The following is a 13159-nucleotide window of genomic DNA, read 5'->3' as shown; positions in this document are numbered from 1 at the left end:
TCAGTTAGTGGAGGTGGAGTAACTGGAAACTCAGAATTAGTTATAGGGGCCTCATGCCTCAAATGCCTGCCTACATGTATGCTATAAATATTGTACGTGGCAACCCAGCTGTCTCCACACAATGTGTAAAGTTTGTCAGATCAACACAGAGAATAAATGATCATTTTAATGTTCCATATTAATTATACTTGTATGCAACAAAAAGATGATGGTCTCAAACCTGATCATATTGGAAGAAAATCAAAGCACGGAAAATAACTTTGACAAACAACTGGTGCAACTCAGAGAACAAGGTAAATGGAGTAGCTGCATGATTGTTAACTAAAGTCCACTTCCATGCTGAAGAAGTTATGAATTGAAAGAAAAAAAATCAACAAGCTGGGAAACACAACAAAATCCTGAGTAAAGATATTAAGGAGGTTAAGGAGAGAATCAGGGAGCAAGAAAGACACAAGATGTAATGGTTGCTGGAACTTAAATGTGTGATGGAGAATAGTGACAAAAACATCAGAGCAGACATCATACAACAAAACTGGACCATGAAAGCTCGCCAGTTTGAAGAAGCGATCAACATTGTGCCCCGGGTCAGCAAAAAGGAGGACAACAGGAATAGTAGTCTTATTTGACTGGAGACTTGTCAAAGAGGAGATATGGCACTGAATCAAGGATTCCCTGATGTGCAGGGAGAGAGGTTTCTGTTTCTCTGGGATGCTACTACTGAAAGGATAGGGAGGCAAGGAAAAGTCTGTGGCCACAGATTGAACAGCCTTATTGAGCTGTAGAAATTGCCTGGTAGATATATAGAGGAGTGTACATCCAGGGAAAACAATACTCCTGGTCTAAATATAATGGTACCTGCAAATCCAGATATGATTATTGGTTTGCTACTGATCCAGTTATGGAATATGTCTTGGACATTTCATTTTCCAAAGCTGCATTAACTGATCACTGTATAATAAAAATGAAAATAAATTCTGCTAATGAAAAAGGAAAACCAAAGGCTACTGGAAGTAACTTCAGCTTGATTAAAAAGCAATACTGTATAAAGAAATAACTCAAATTGAAAAGCGCAACAAATGGGAATTTGTAATTTGTAAAAGCAGAGGACAAAGTAAAGCTTATCACATTGAAATCCAAATGAGAAGATATGCATCTCAAAAGAGTCCAGGATACATTTGTGAGATCAAGAGCAAAGTGGATAAAGAGAGGAGAAAAGAACACTTTCAGCAATCTAAAGAAGAGAATACAGGAAAATAAGGTAGTGACAAAATTACTGATAAAATGAGTAGAATGCAAGGACACTAGAACTATTGAAAAATAAGTTCTCTATACTTCTATAGAGAAACATTAGGAAAAAAATAGAAAAATTGGATGCTGTTAGCCTGAAAGAACTTGAACAAATCCTCTGGCTCCGACGGGCTCACAGCTGATTTGTATAAATTGTTTTGGAAGGATATCATAAATCTGCTATTCAAGGCAATGCCAGACTGCTTACAGATAAAGAAATGAATGTCAAGTATGAGGCAAGGACTGATAACCCTTATTCCCAAGCATGGAAAGAATAAAAGGTTACTGGACAATTTAAATGTAAGACCAATTACACTACTCAAGAGAAACGATAAATTGCTATCTGGATTTATTGCAGATTAAAACACAATCTGGCTTCGTCTGTGGAAGATCTATCCATAATAACACAAGACTGGTTCGGTTCTAGACTTCATTGATTACAATCATACATTTTTAGGGAGTGGTTTCATTTTATTTCTGGATTTTATAAAGTCTCTGATTTGGCTTTGAGTTTCAAATTAGAAACTCTGAATCATTTTAGTTTTGGCCAGAAATGTATAAATGTAATTGTTATACAATGTTGTGTAGCTTTGGAACATACCTGCTCAATATTTACAGTCAGGAGGTTGCAAGGTTGTGTTGTGTATGTGTGTGTGTGTGTGTGTGTGTGTGTGTGTGTGTGTGTGTGTGTGTGTGTGTGAGAGAGAGAGAGAGAGAGAGAGTGAGAGAGAGAGAGAGAGAGAGAGAGAGAGAGAGAGAGAGAGAGAGAGAGAGAGAGAGAGAGAGAGAGCATTGCCTAGCCTGCAGCCCATCTTCACTGTGCTCTGCAACAAATATGTTTTTACCTGTTTCCTGTCTTTTCATCTGTGTCTGCACCTGGGTCCACCTGTTCAGTTGCCCCACATAACACACTGATATATTCGGGAGTGGCTTGCTATGTAAGATGTAAAGTCTACTCATACTTTTTCACCACAAATTTCAGACAAAATGACATGATAAATAATTCAGTTTTATCTGAAAGAACAAATGTTATCATGTTAGGAGAGCTGGCATGGTTAAGAGTGTTGATAAGGGAGGGCTGAATGTTATATATTTCTGTTATGGTGTTCTAAAGTATATTTCACTGGAGCATTAAAACTTTTATTACAATAACAATACAATACACAGTGACTCTTCACACTGAGATTGTCTCTCACTTCCCCCCATTTCAAACCCATCATATCAAGATGATGCACTGCTGCTTTAAAAAATATTTGAATCTGTCCAGTTTTACCTCAGCTGCGACATTCATCACTCACACTAAATGTTTATCATCCTGCTTGATATTCACTGTCATTTACCTTTAATTGTGGCCATGCTCCTCCTGTCCAACCATTTTTCCCTTCACTCCTAATCTGTTACACCTCCACCTCTCTTCTCAACACTTCAAAGCCCCAAAATGGAGTCCCCTCCACAGTTACAACACTTTGGTCTCACTCCCTCTCCACACTTACCATATGCATGTTCCCCACCACATCTAGCACATTGTCTTTTCCCTTAGCATACATTAGCCACATGCCCAAAATCCTGCAAACATCTCATTGACATTGGTATGAACTTCCTAAGTCTGTATTTCATGAATCCAAAGTATAAGTCCTCTGGAAGAACCATTGTTTCAAACTCAAAACATTGTCTCATTGTCATTCTTTAGCACTTTTAACTAAACTAATCCCCAACTTCAAGTTCTCTACCAGTTCCTTCATACTAACTGTAAAGAGTAATCCATTTTACCCCCTTTAACCCACCGACCCCCTGCTCTTCCACTCTCACTACTTTGGATACTTTGACTTTTCCAACACTGATCATTTTCTTTGTCTTCTCCATCTGCACTTCAGTGTTGCAAGTTTCCATCTCCCAGAACTCCTGCATACTTCACTTTCCTAATTTGTCCTCTAATACTGTAAGCTTCAGGCAATGAGGAAACAGAATGTTAATATAGAATCCCAAAAAAATTAGAGAAAAGGGCGATGTCAAGAGATCAGTTAGACCTGCCTTTCAATATATCTGAGCTGAGAAGAGCAATAGTACTTGTAACATATTTTCTAGAAAGTAGAGCTGTTTTGTCTCCTTATCAAAGTGGGTTCTGTTGGAATTTGGCTATAATGGATTCTGTATTCTGCTTAGAATCAGACCTCAGGAAAACACCGACCAATGAGGAAATTGATAGCTAGCATATGACATGCTCTGGAAAGAACGACTACTAAGCTGAAGTCAGTGGGAATTGGCGGTGGAGAATACAATTAGGTTATGGACTTTTTATTTGACAGGAAAATATAAGAATAGGTGCAGTGATACTCAAGTGTATGTACGGTGGAGAATGGAACTCCGCAAGGTTGTGTATATAATCTGTAGTTATTTAACATAATAATCAATTACATCTTCTCTCAGGTTGAACAACGTGTGGTAATCTTTGTATGAGGATGACAGGGCTCAGTGTATCTTATGTCAATAAGAAAATGTAACTGCAATTTTTTGAAGTGGAAAAATGGGTAAGTAAATGGGAATTCAAACTATCTGTTGCAAAAACACAAGTAATTGGTTTCTCAAGATGGCATAACATCGCACCCATCTCCTTAACATTGTATGAAACAAGTAAAAGCTATTAGATTTCTTGAGGTTTGGTTTGACAAAAAGCTGAATTATCATTTGGATAAAGTTGTATGTCAGGATAGGAATCTAGAGCAAGTAGAGCATTTTTACAAAGTAAAAAGTTAAGACATTAGGACATATGTCCCCTTAGGGTATATGATTGTGCATATGTTATTTGAACATATGCACAAACAGTAGCCTATATGAAACTGGAGGACATCTAGCATATACAAAGACATTTTAGTGCTCCGCAGATGGCTGGGAACAAAGGGAAGGAAATGCCATCACTTGTCTGAGAATAGGTCACCCAGGCCAGGTCTCAACCATACATTAAATAAAATAGAAAAGCACCCAACTAGAAATACACACACTGTAGCCAACCAGAAACAGTCAGACATGTTCATTGTAGAAATTACAATATCAATTCTTCAGTGACTAAGGAAAGCAAATTACCATGACTTTTCATTGTCAGGTCTCATGATGGGGAGAACAGTAGGCTCCAATCCAGTTGGTGGCGGTAAAGCACTTCTAGGCTATTTTTCCAACTGCCAATAAACACAAAAGAAGAAGAACATAACCAACCCAGATCATGGATGTGTGAATGGACCATCTTTTAAAGGCTCCGAACTAACGTAACTAACGAAGGCGATGAGTACCAGCCAATCAGAGGCGGAATAGGGCCGATCTTTGCCGAACATTCCTTCGTCATCCCTCAGAAACCAAAATTGTCGAACCGGACCGGAGTACGTCCATGCTAGCAACCTATTTTTCTTCTTCTTCTTCTTCTTCTTCTTCTTTTTTTTTTTTTTTACAGTGTGTGCTAGCAAAACAAGTAGACTTGGACGAGGTAATGATTATATGAATGGCACTTTAATGTATGGGCAGTTTGATAGCTACCTACACAGTGGAATGTTTTGCTAAAAGTTTTAGCTTAGCTAAAGGTTAGCTTTCTTAGCAGTGAGCTTGTTTCGAAGATGGCATGCAAAACTAGTTACTAACTAATGAATCACTAATGCTCTTAACTGTTAATATCTAATTCGCAACCATGGTGTAGTTGACAAATACAGCAATGTTGAGCTTGAATTGAAAGTTGCTCCTTGCCTAACCTGTACATTTTTGCACTGTTTCATATAAAAAAAAATACCCTAATAGACTGAATACATATGTACAATCATTTTAAAGGTTATGTGTAGTTCCTCTGTTACACTGATAACGTAATATAAAATATCATTTTGTGATGATGATATTATTGTGGGCAAACAAATCAAAATAACATTGTATTACATCACAGGGTTACTCATCCCTGAAATGAAGTGTTTATTATGGATGAATTTGTAGAGAAATTATGTCAAAATTAACAGTGGCTGTTGTTATTTCCAGGTTTCAGCTTCTTAGCTGTCTTTGCTGGATTGATAACAACTTCAGCCCACTTGCCAACTGCATGCAACTTCTCTCTTGACAGTGCAGTGAAGGTTGAGTGAAAAATGGCTCGAGAGAGAGCAAAGAATTACGCCAAACGCAGGAAATCCAAAGATTCACCCAGGAAGTTAGCAAACAAATTAAGGGCTCGAGTGAACATTGGAGAGGCGTTTGAAAAGTGGCGTGAACTGAAAACAGAACAGGGATTGAAATCTGACTCAGAAGTGGCCCTGTGTCTTCTGGATGTGTGAGTTAACCTCCAACATCATCACGACTGCAAAACAGCTTCATAAATGTTTGTAGCCACACAGTTCTATGCTTTTAAAATGGCTGGCAGTTTGACTGATACATACATACTACTATACTTCATACATACAGTTGTTGTTTGTACTGCTTTGGCATCCTCTGCTGCTTATTTTGTTACTAGGTTGACAAGTCAAGTAAACAGTTCTGAGTAAATCTCTGTTTTATTTTATACCAGTGAAGCACGTTGCTGCTTGATGAGCTTGGCAACTCAAATTGTTTTAAATACAATATAATCTATAGGACACATGTTTGAGCATCTGATGTGAGTTGTATACCTCTTAACTGAATTTTTAATAAGTATTTTAAAATAACAATTTGCTTGTAGAAACATGCTACAGCTGTTTCAGAGACGATGCTGGCTAAGGAGTATATAACAAGGCTAAGGATGCATGTTTAAGGGTGGAAATGTTCCAACATGTTGAAATTAAAAAATGTTGCCATCCTTGTTTTGTTGCTCAGGAAGTTTCCTTTTTTTGTTATTGTACTGTTTGTAATGTTTGTTGCTCCTGCACACTTTTCTTCTTGACTTTCAGTGCTTGTACAACTTTGTCAAATTTTGTCGTCTGATTTTCCTGTAAGTGGTATATCAAGACTGAAACGTTCATGTTGTGCTATTTCTGGCAGGTAGCTGTTTTAACTTGCATGCTATACTAGAGTGGCTACACTTGCTATCACATAACATGTTGCTACTTCTCTTTACAGCAGGTCACACAAAGTTATAGTGTTATTCATGAGATATTTCAAGGTATATTTGTGGTATTGCAATGCAGAAATGTTGTGTTTTTGACTAGTTTCGGACCAATGTTGATGTAACACCCCCTGTAGCCACATTGTAAGTAAAAGTCATCGCACAACTTCTGCCCAGTATGACACTACTGGACTTATACTTGTGTTGTGTATAAGTCTATAGATTGTTATACCCCAGTCACCACAAATTCTCCTGTTCTAATTCAAATCAGTCAGTTGACATGAGGTGTTTTACAGTGGTCCTTGAACAAAATATAAATTACTGCTTTGATTCTTTACATTTTTTAACATATTTTCACAAATTAGGACAGCAAAGTCCATTTTTCTAATTTCCTCAATGTAGAATAAGACACATTGAAAGCTAGGTGCATTTTGACATTCTGTATGTGTGTTTTTGTATGTTTGAAGAATGAAGAGGTTGCCCACCAATTCAACTCTTTCTGGAGCCAGTAACAAAAAGATCAAAATCTCCCAATCTGAAGTAAGAGACAACATCAGAGACTGTGGAAATGCATTTTAGATTTATTCTTTGCATATTTGACATCATGCGTGGTTACATTTGTAAATGCATATGTTGCGTAATATGATAAACATCTGCAGTTACTGAATACGGTGTGTGTGTGTGTCTACAGGTACAGACACTGATCGAGCAGGAGGTTCGCAGTGCAGTGGAAAAGAATGATACAAAGCTGCAGAATTTAGCAGAGGCTATTCAGCGGCTAAATGGTGAATTTGACTATGAAACCGCCATGAAAAAATTGGAGGTCAGTGGAAACTAGTTTTTACTCACTTACTGAAGATACGCAGTTTAAATCTGCCTACTGTTTGTTTTTTGTCTTCATAATTTTTAAATCTGGAATGCAACTAAACATCTGCCTTTAGGCTTCACGTGAGTAGCTCCCACCATGTTTTTTGATTCAAATGAGGTTAATTAGTCTCTCAGGTTGTGCAAAGAACCAAGACTAATGGGTTAATGCTTCCAGCATCCTCAGGAAAAGGCATACATTAAAAGATGGGATTTGGGATATTATTAATCGATATTGGATCATTCAAACGAAGATAAATTTCAATCTTTTTTTTTTAAGCCAGCCCTACCATAAATCCAATACATCTAGCGCATATAAATCTTTACATCCCTCTCTTCCTCAGGCCCGTGTTAAGATGGTGACTAAGAGAGCAGAAGCCATTCTTGCCAACATAACAAAAACACAGAAAAAGGTTTGATGCTGACACACGCACGCACGCACGCACACACGCACGCAGCCATTCACTCACTTGAATATAATTATGTCATGTGATGAGTCTGAACAAGTCTATATACAAACTCTTATGAATGTTTGACTTTCAGACTCCACTGGCATCTCATGATAATGTGGACGTCAGGAGGTATGTGGAGTCAGGTTTGGTAATTTTAGTCATTAGTGAAAATGATGAATGTCCTTCTGTGAATTTGTGCTTTACATGAATTTGGATATCATCAGTTGTGAAACAGTTTGATTTGATTTTTAACTCTGCAGGACATACTCTGAGGATGAAACCATGGAAGCCGTGTCACACAGTAAGAGCCCAGCAAGTTTATGTGCACTAATGAATATATGCATCAGTTGGTTGTCTGAGTATTTATTCTTTGTCATGTTGTTTTTTTTTTTCAGTAGACAAAAAGAGCACAGATTGCATAGACATGAGCAGAGACGTCTTGCAGATGATGGTATGTATATCCAGTTATTCATTGTGTTTTTAATAATCAATTTATGAGATGTTTTTCACTTTTGATTTTAAATAGTATTCAACTACCAGCTTCAACAGTATGTGGGGATTTGGAGTAATACACATGTAAAAATCGTAATCATTTTATCCTTGTTTATTCAGTCAAAAAATAATTCACCTGTATGTCAGTGTTAATATAGTTTGTTTGGACATTATATAGTAAAGTTGATGCTTTTGTGGTTAGTAATTATACCATGTTCACTGGTGAGAGGATTAACATCCAACTTATCAGCACATTAGTTCAGGAACACTTTTTGACAGTTCAGCTCTAAAAACTAAATTAGTGTTATTGCTGTAACATGTTACATTCAAATTTCAAAATGTTAAGGACTGCACACAAAGCAGCTTATTAAGTTAACGTGCACAGGCATTTAGTTATTATATGTTACAACAGATTAAAGCAAATGGAGACAAGTTCAATTCCATTGTATTTATAACCCCATGCTTGTACAGAGTTGTCATCACACTGTTGAGTGTGGTTACAGATACAACTTGTTTCGGCCATACAAAACCACAATAGATAATAAGAAATAAGTAAATACTGTTGTATCACTATACAAAATTGAAAAAACTAGTACTTATTGAGGTCTGCATCTTAAGTTACCATAAACAGTGAGATGTTGAGTTTGACTGGTTAGTTTTGATTATTTCTCTTTCTAGGAAACTACTAAAGGGGCACTAAAGAAGATGCGTGCAGATAAAGATGGTAAGGCTGTTTCATTAATACAAGCCCATGTGTGAACTACATTAAAGGTAGTCAGTGATTCTGGAGGAAAATTGTTCAATATACTTTTTGTCAAATTCAGCGAATATCTCCACACAGTCTGCTAGCTGTCCGTTCTGTGTGTGTGCTGGAAAAACATTCTGGTGTTTCATACACAGCATTGGCTCTGTAAATGGGAAACAAACAAAGTGGCTCTGACTGAGCCATGAATGTGTGTCTGAATTTGGGGGGGCGGAGCTTCTGAAGGAGCACAAGGTGAGGGGTGTATTTGTTTGAGTGTTTATTTCAAATATCAACAATCTTTCTCTAGAATGACTGACTCTACCTTTTTAAATATTTGTCTCTTTTAGTATGTGGTAAAATGTATTTCTACAGTGGAGAAAGTGGACATGACAGACTGTTATAATGGTCCAAATGTAATTATATGGAGAGTTAGAACTTGAATACCTAACCACATCTTTGTATTTCTACTGTTTCCTTTCCTTTTTTCTGTTATTTGGGGTTGCACATAATCCATGTTAAGCTTTGACGAGTGCTATAGCAGATTTAAGTGACGAGCTGCCTCTTCCACTTCCTCCTCATGCCTCTTCTGAGTTTACGGTAGGATCCTTCATTATTTGATATACTAGTTTCAAAACATGGCATGCATAAATATATTATGTGCAACTAATGGCAACATAGTACTCCTTTCCATGTTTATTTTGTATAAATCAGGGACGTCACAGGCGCATAAAGAAAGAGCCAGATGATTTTAAGGAGTTCAACCAGCTGAAGGAGCCGAAATCAGTTCGTGTGAAACAGGAATGCTTCTCTCATGATGATAGTTACAGTTTCAAGCAAACAGGCCTAAAGCAGGTAAAGCACACAAGCTAATGAGCCCACACTGTGCTGCCATTACCTCCACTCCGTACTCTTTTCTACCTCTAAGGATGAACTCTTCTTTGATTATGTCACATGTGATTAATCTGAACAAATGTATAAACTCACATATGCTTGACTTTCAGAGTCCACTGCCATCTCATGTTACTGTGACCATTGAAAGGTATGTGGAATCAGGTTTGGTGATATTAATCATTCATAAAAAAATAAAAAAAGTTATAAAGGCATTTGCTATGAATGGATTGATTGTCAGATTGTGTAATAATTTTATTTGACGTCTAACTCTGCAGGACACACTCTGAGGATGAAACCATGGAGACCATGTCACACAGTAAGAGCCCAGCACGTTTATGTGCACTAATGAACATTTGCATAAGTTGGTTGTCTGAGTATTTATCCTCTGCCATGTTTGGTGTTTGTTTGTTTTTCCAGTTGGCACAGATTGCGCGGACATGAACAAAGACGTGTTTCAGGTGATGGTTTATTTAATCTATCCTGTTGTGTGTTTCAGTCAGTTTATGTGATGTAGTTTTTAATTAGGTTTACATTTTAAATAATATTCAACTATCAGCATCATACTATTTAAGGCTCTCCTGAGTCAAAGGTAGGATCCTTCATTATTTGATATACTAGTTTCAAAACAGGGCATACATAAACTCATTGTTTGCAGCTAATGATGAGATATTACTCATTTCCATACTTATGTTGTGTAATGAAAACAGGAAAATGAAAACAAGTTTGAGGAGTTCATGAAGTTAAAGGAGCCCAAGTGTGAGGGTTTGAAACAGGAATGCGTCTCTCCTGGCGATGGTAACTGTTCCCAGCACACCGACTCAGAGCAGGTAAAAGCCTACACACACACTAACTAACTGACTAACTAACTAACTAACTAACTAACTAACTAACTAACTAACCCACAGTAATATTTATCATGTTACTGTACTCATATTACCACTACTCTCTTTACTTTGTTTATCTATCCCTAGGAAGAGGATGAGGTCTCCTATCCTCCTCTTCCCACTCCCACTTTTCCCTCCGTCATGAGCATAGAGGCTGCCTCGTACAACATGCCAAAGAGACTACTAGTACACCTGGCTCTCATCAAGCAACCTGCTGGCCTTTCTGTGCTCTGGAACGTGGAGGAGGAGGACCTTTCAGATCCACCCATGGATAGTTACAGGTGATAATCACCAGAGGGCAAGAGATGGTGTGTTGAGAAGGCAGATGCTTCTTTAAACAGAGGTTTCAGCCCCTGCAGCTCTATTTGTATATCTTTCTCAACTTCCCTTGAGCAGAATACTTTATGGAGAGGAATGCGTTAAAAAGCAAACAAAATGAATCAAATGATGAAGTTATTATATTAAGTGTGTTCCACTGGACTGGTAAACATTAGTGAGCTGGGTACAGTTACAGGTTTATTTACAATGTAATCAAAACTGCAAATGTTGCCCTCTGAGGCAATTAGAGTGTGCCAGATGGCAACATCATCTGGCACACTGGTACAGTTCGGTTTTCACAACACAGAAATCTGTTTCATCATAACTCTTTGGCTTGTTTTTCTTAAAATATCTGAATGGTTAATGAGAATTAGATCCATACTTTTCCGCCATCGCTCTTTTGGCTGAGATAAGCAACCACGCATAAACAAGCCAGGTGGAATATAGGACTTTTTCAGAAGAATATCATCCTTTACTGCATGTTGCTTATCTCAACATACAGTAAGACCAGCAGATGGAAGCAGAGGTCAGCCAGTTAGTGGCCTTCACTACAACTCTCATTACTTTTTTTCGTCCTCTTCCTCACTTCTTATGCTTTCTCTTGTTTCCTCTCCCTGCTGCAGCATCTACATAACCATGGAAAAAGTTAAGGGTTGCGGCATCTTCACAAATTGGAAAACCCTTGATGAGGTGAGGGCCAGCCCTCTGCCCATGTATGCATGGATCCCCAAGTACAAGCCTGGGTACAAGATGTGTGTTGCTGTTGTGGGCAAAGACAAGTTTGGCCGGTATGGACCCTATAGTAAAGTTGTAACTGCAGTCATACCTGAATAACTGGGAGGAGGATATGGGAAGCAACTACTGCCTCAATAAGAACTGTTTTCAAGTGCTCCATATATTACAAAAGAAGCATATACGCTTGAAGCTTTTCATCTTTTCATCTTTTCTTTTCAATTTGTTTGTTGGTCTTCCACTTGGGCGGAAGTATTTATAGTATGTGTTTATCCTGCGTTGAGAGAGGACACACACATCACACACGCAGATTTCAACCTTCAATAATTGCGGTTTAAGCCATATAACAGCAGGTCAATGTGAGTTATTTCAATTTGTAAAAAAAGAGTTGACAGTTTTCTATATGTTTTTTTGAATAATGGAATAAATTTGATATTAAAATCTTACAGTAAGACACTTCAATTGTTGTGCGTGCCCATGAAAATCTTGGAATACTGTGGGTCTCTGATTAATTTATATGCTGTGTATGATTTTTTTCTTGAGCCTTAAGAATTTAAATGAATAAATAAATAAATCTTTGCTTTCTTACCAGCTAGCAGCAGCAGTCAACAGTCCTCTTGCTCTCTTGCTCTCTTGCTCTCTTGCTCTCAGCTGGAGAGATGTGAGAATCTGACTTGCAGAATCACAAACACAGAAACTACTCTCCTACTTACATCTGATGGCATTCAGCCATGGGGATACTTTTGTTTACTATTGAGGATTTTAGACTTTGCTGCTGTTTTTGTCGGTGGTCTTATATATCTCTCTCTCAATTGAGCTCACTGAATTTGAGCAATTTGACTATCACTTTTAATATTACATTTTCTATCTGAATCTGGTAATAAAGATGTTTTGTTTTTTTAATTGGTCACGTGCAGGCAGTGGCTTAATCAGAGCCGACAGCAGAGGAGAGAGAGCGTTTATGAAAAACATAGAAATGGTGCAAGGTATCCATACAGGACAAACAGCTGTAGAGCATAGAGAGTGATTAGATAACAAATGTGACCTTTGTCAGCAGAGCATTGCTTGCTTCTTTGGTCCCTTCTATCCTGTAAAATTGATGATTTCTATGGAGTATTAAACCCTTCCTACACACTTAAAGGCAGAGCATTACTCATCATATTAACCTTGTGAGCTTTTGAAGTTTGTACCTTGTATAGAAAACTTTTCATAGAGTCATAGAGAAATGAAACCAACATACTTAAGGGAGGAGGGTTAACTTCATCAGTCCACAGTCTTGACAGAACGGTGATCTTGCTATCAGCAGTATGCCTATCTCTACTTTCTTCCTCTGGCATCAGCCATCTCATAGTAATAAGAGCAACCATCTTGATGAGTGGTAACTGATCAAAATAATAAGTAACCACCTGTGACCATGAGAACTGCATCAATTCTTTGCAAAGCTGCTTCCCCT

General features: G+C 37.7%; 1 protein-coding gene across 3 annotated transcripts; it reads left to right on the top strand.

The window, feature by feature from the left end:
• Window positions 1-4522: 4522 nt before the first annotated feature.
• Window positions 4523-12184, top strand: atf7ip2 (activating transcription factor 7 interacting protein 2). Of its 3 annotated transcripts, none has more exons than XM_062438853.1 (17): window positions 4605-4658; window positions 5296-5581; window positions 6796-6868; window positions 7020-7151; window positions 7537-7605; window positions 7736-7773; window positions 7905-7945; window positions 8040-8095; window positions 8815-8860; window positions 9402-9478; window positions 9593-9733; window positions 9883-9920; window positions 10048-10088; window positions 10190-10230; window positions 10480-10599; window positions 10744-10937; window positions 11598-12184. In XM_062438853.1, the coding sequence occupies exons 2-17, from the start codon at window positions 5400-5402 to the stop codon at window positions 11806-11808; spliced, it is 1500 nt and encodes a 499-aa protein (XP_062294837.1). In that variant the 5' UTR covers window positions 4605-4658; window positions 5296-5399; the 3' UTR covers window positions 11809-12184. The 3 variants fall into 3 exon arrangements, with proteins under 3 accessions (XP_062294839.1, XP_062294837.1, XP_062294836.1); XM_062438852.1 differs by lacking the exon at window positions 4605-4658 and adding an exon at window positions 4681-4762; XM_062438855.1 differs by lacking the exon at window positions 5296-5581 and having other exon boundaries at window positions 4523-4658.
• The last annotated feature ends 975 nt before the right edge of the window (window positions 12185-13159 follow it).

Source organism: Scomber scombrus, chromosome 18, assembly GCF_963691925.1.
Source record: "Scomber scombrus chromosome 18, fScoSco1.1, whole genome shotgun sequence".
Lineage (NCBI taxonomy): Eukaryota > Metazoa > Chordata > Actinopteri > Scombriformes > Scombridae > Scomber > Scomber scombrus.
This window is presented reverse-complemented; position numbering and strand designations above follow the sequence as displayed.

Excerpts from the sequence above, each read along its gene's own strand:
- atf7ip2 (XM_062438853.1), top strand. The coding sequence starts at position 5,400 with ATGGCTCGAGAGAGAGCAAAGAATTACGCCAAACGCAGGAAATCCAAA. Across the intron at positions 7,774-7,904 it reads GATAATGTGGACGTCAGGAG|GACATACTCTGAGGATGAAA; the intron begins GTATGTGGAGTC and ends TTAACTCTGCAG. Across the intron at positions 10,089-10,189 it reads CATGGAGACCATGTCACACA|TTGGCACAGATTGCGCGGAC; the intron begins GTAAGAGCCCAG and ends TTGTTTTTCCAG.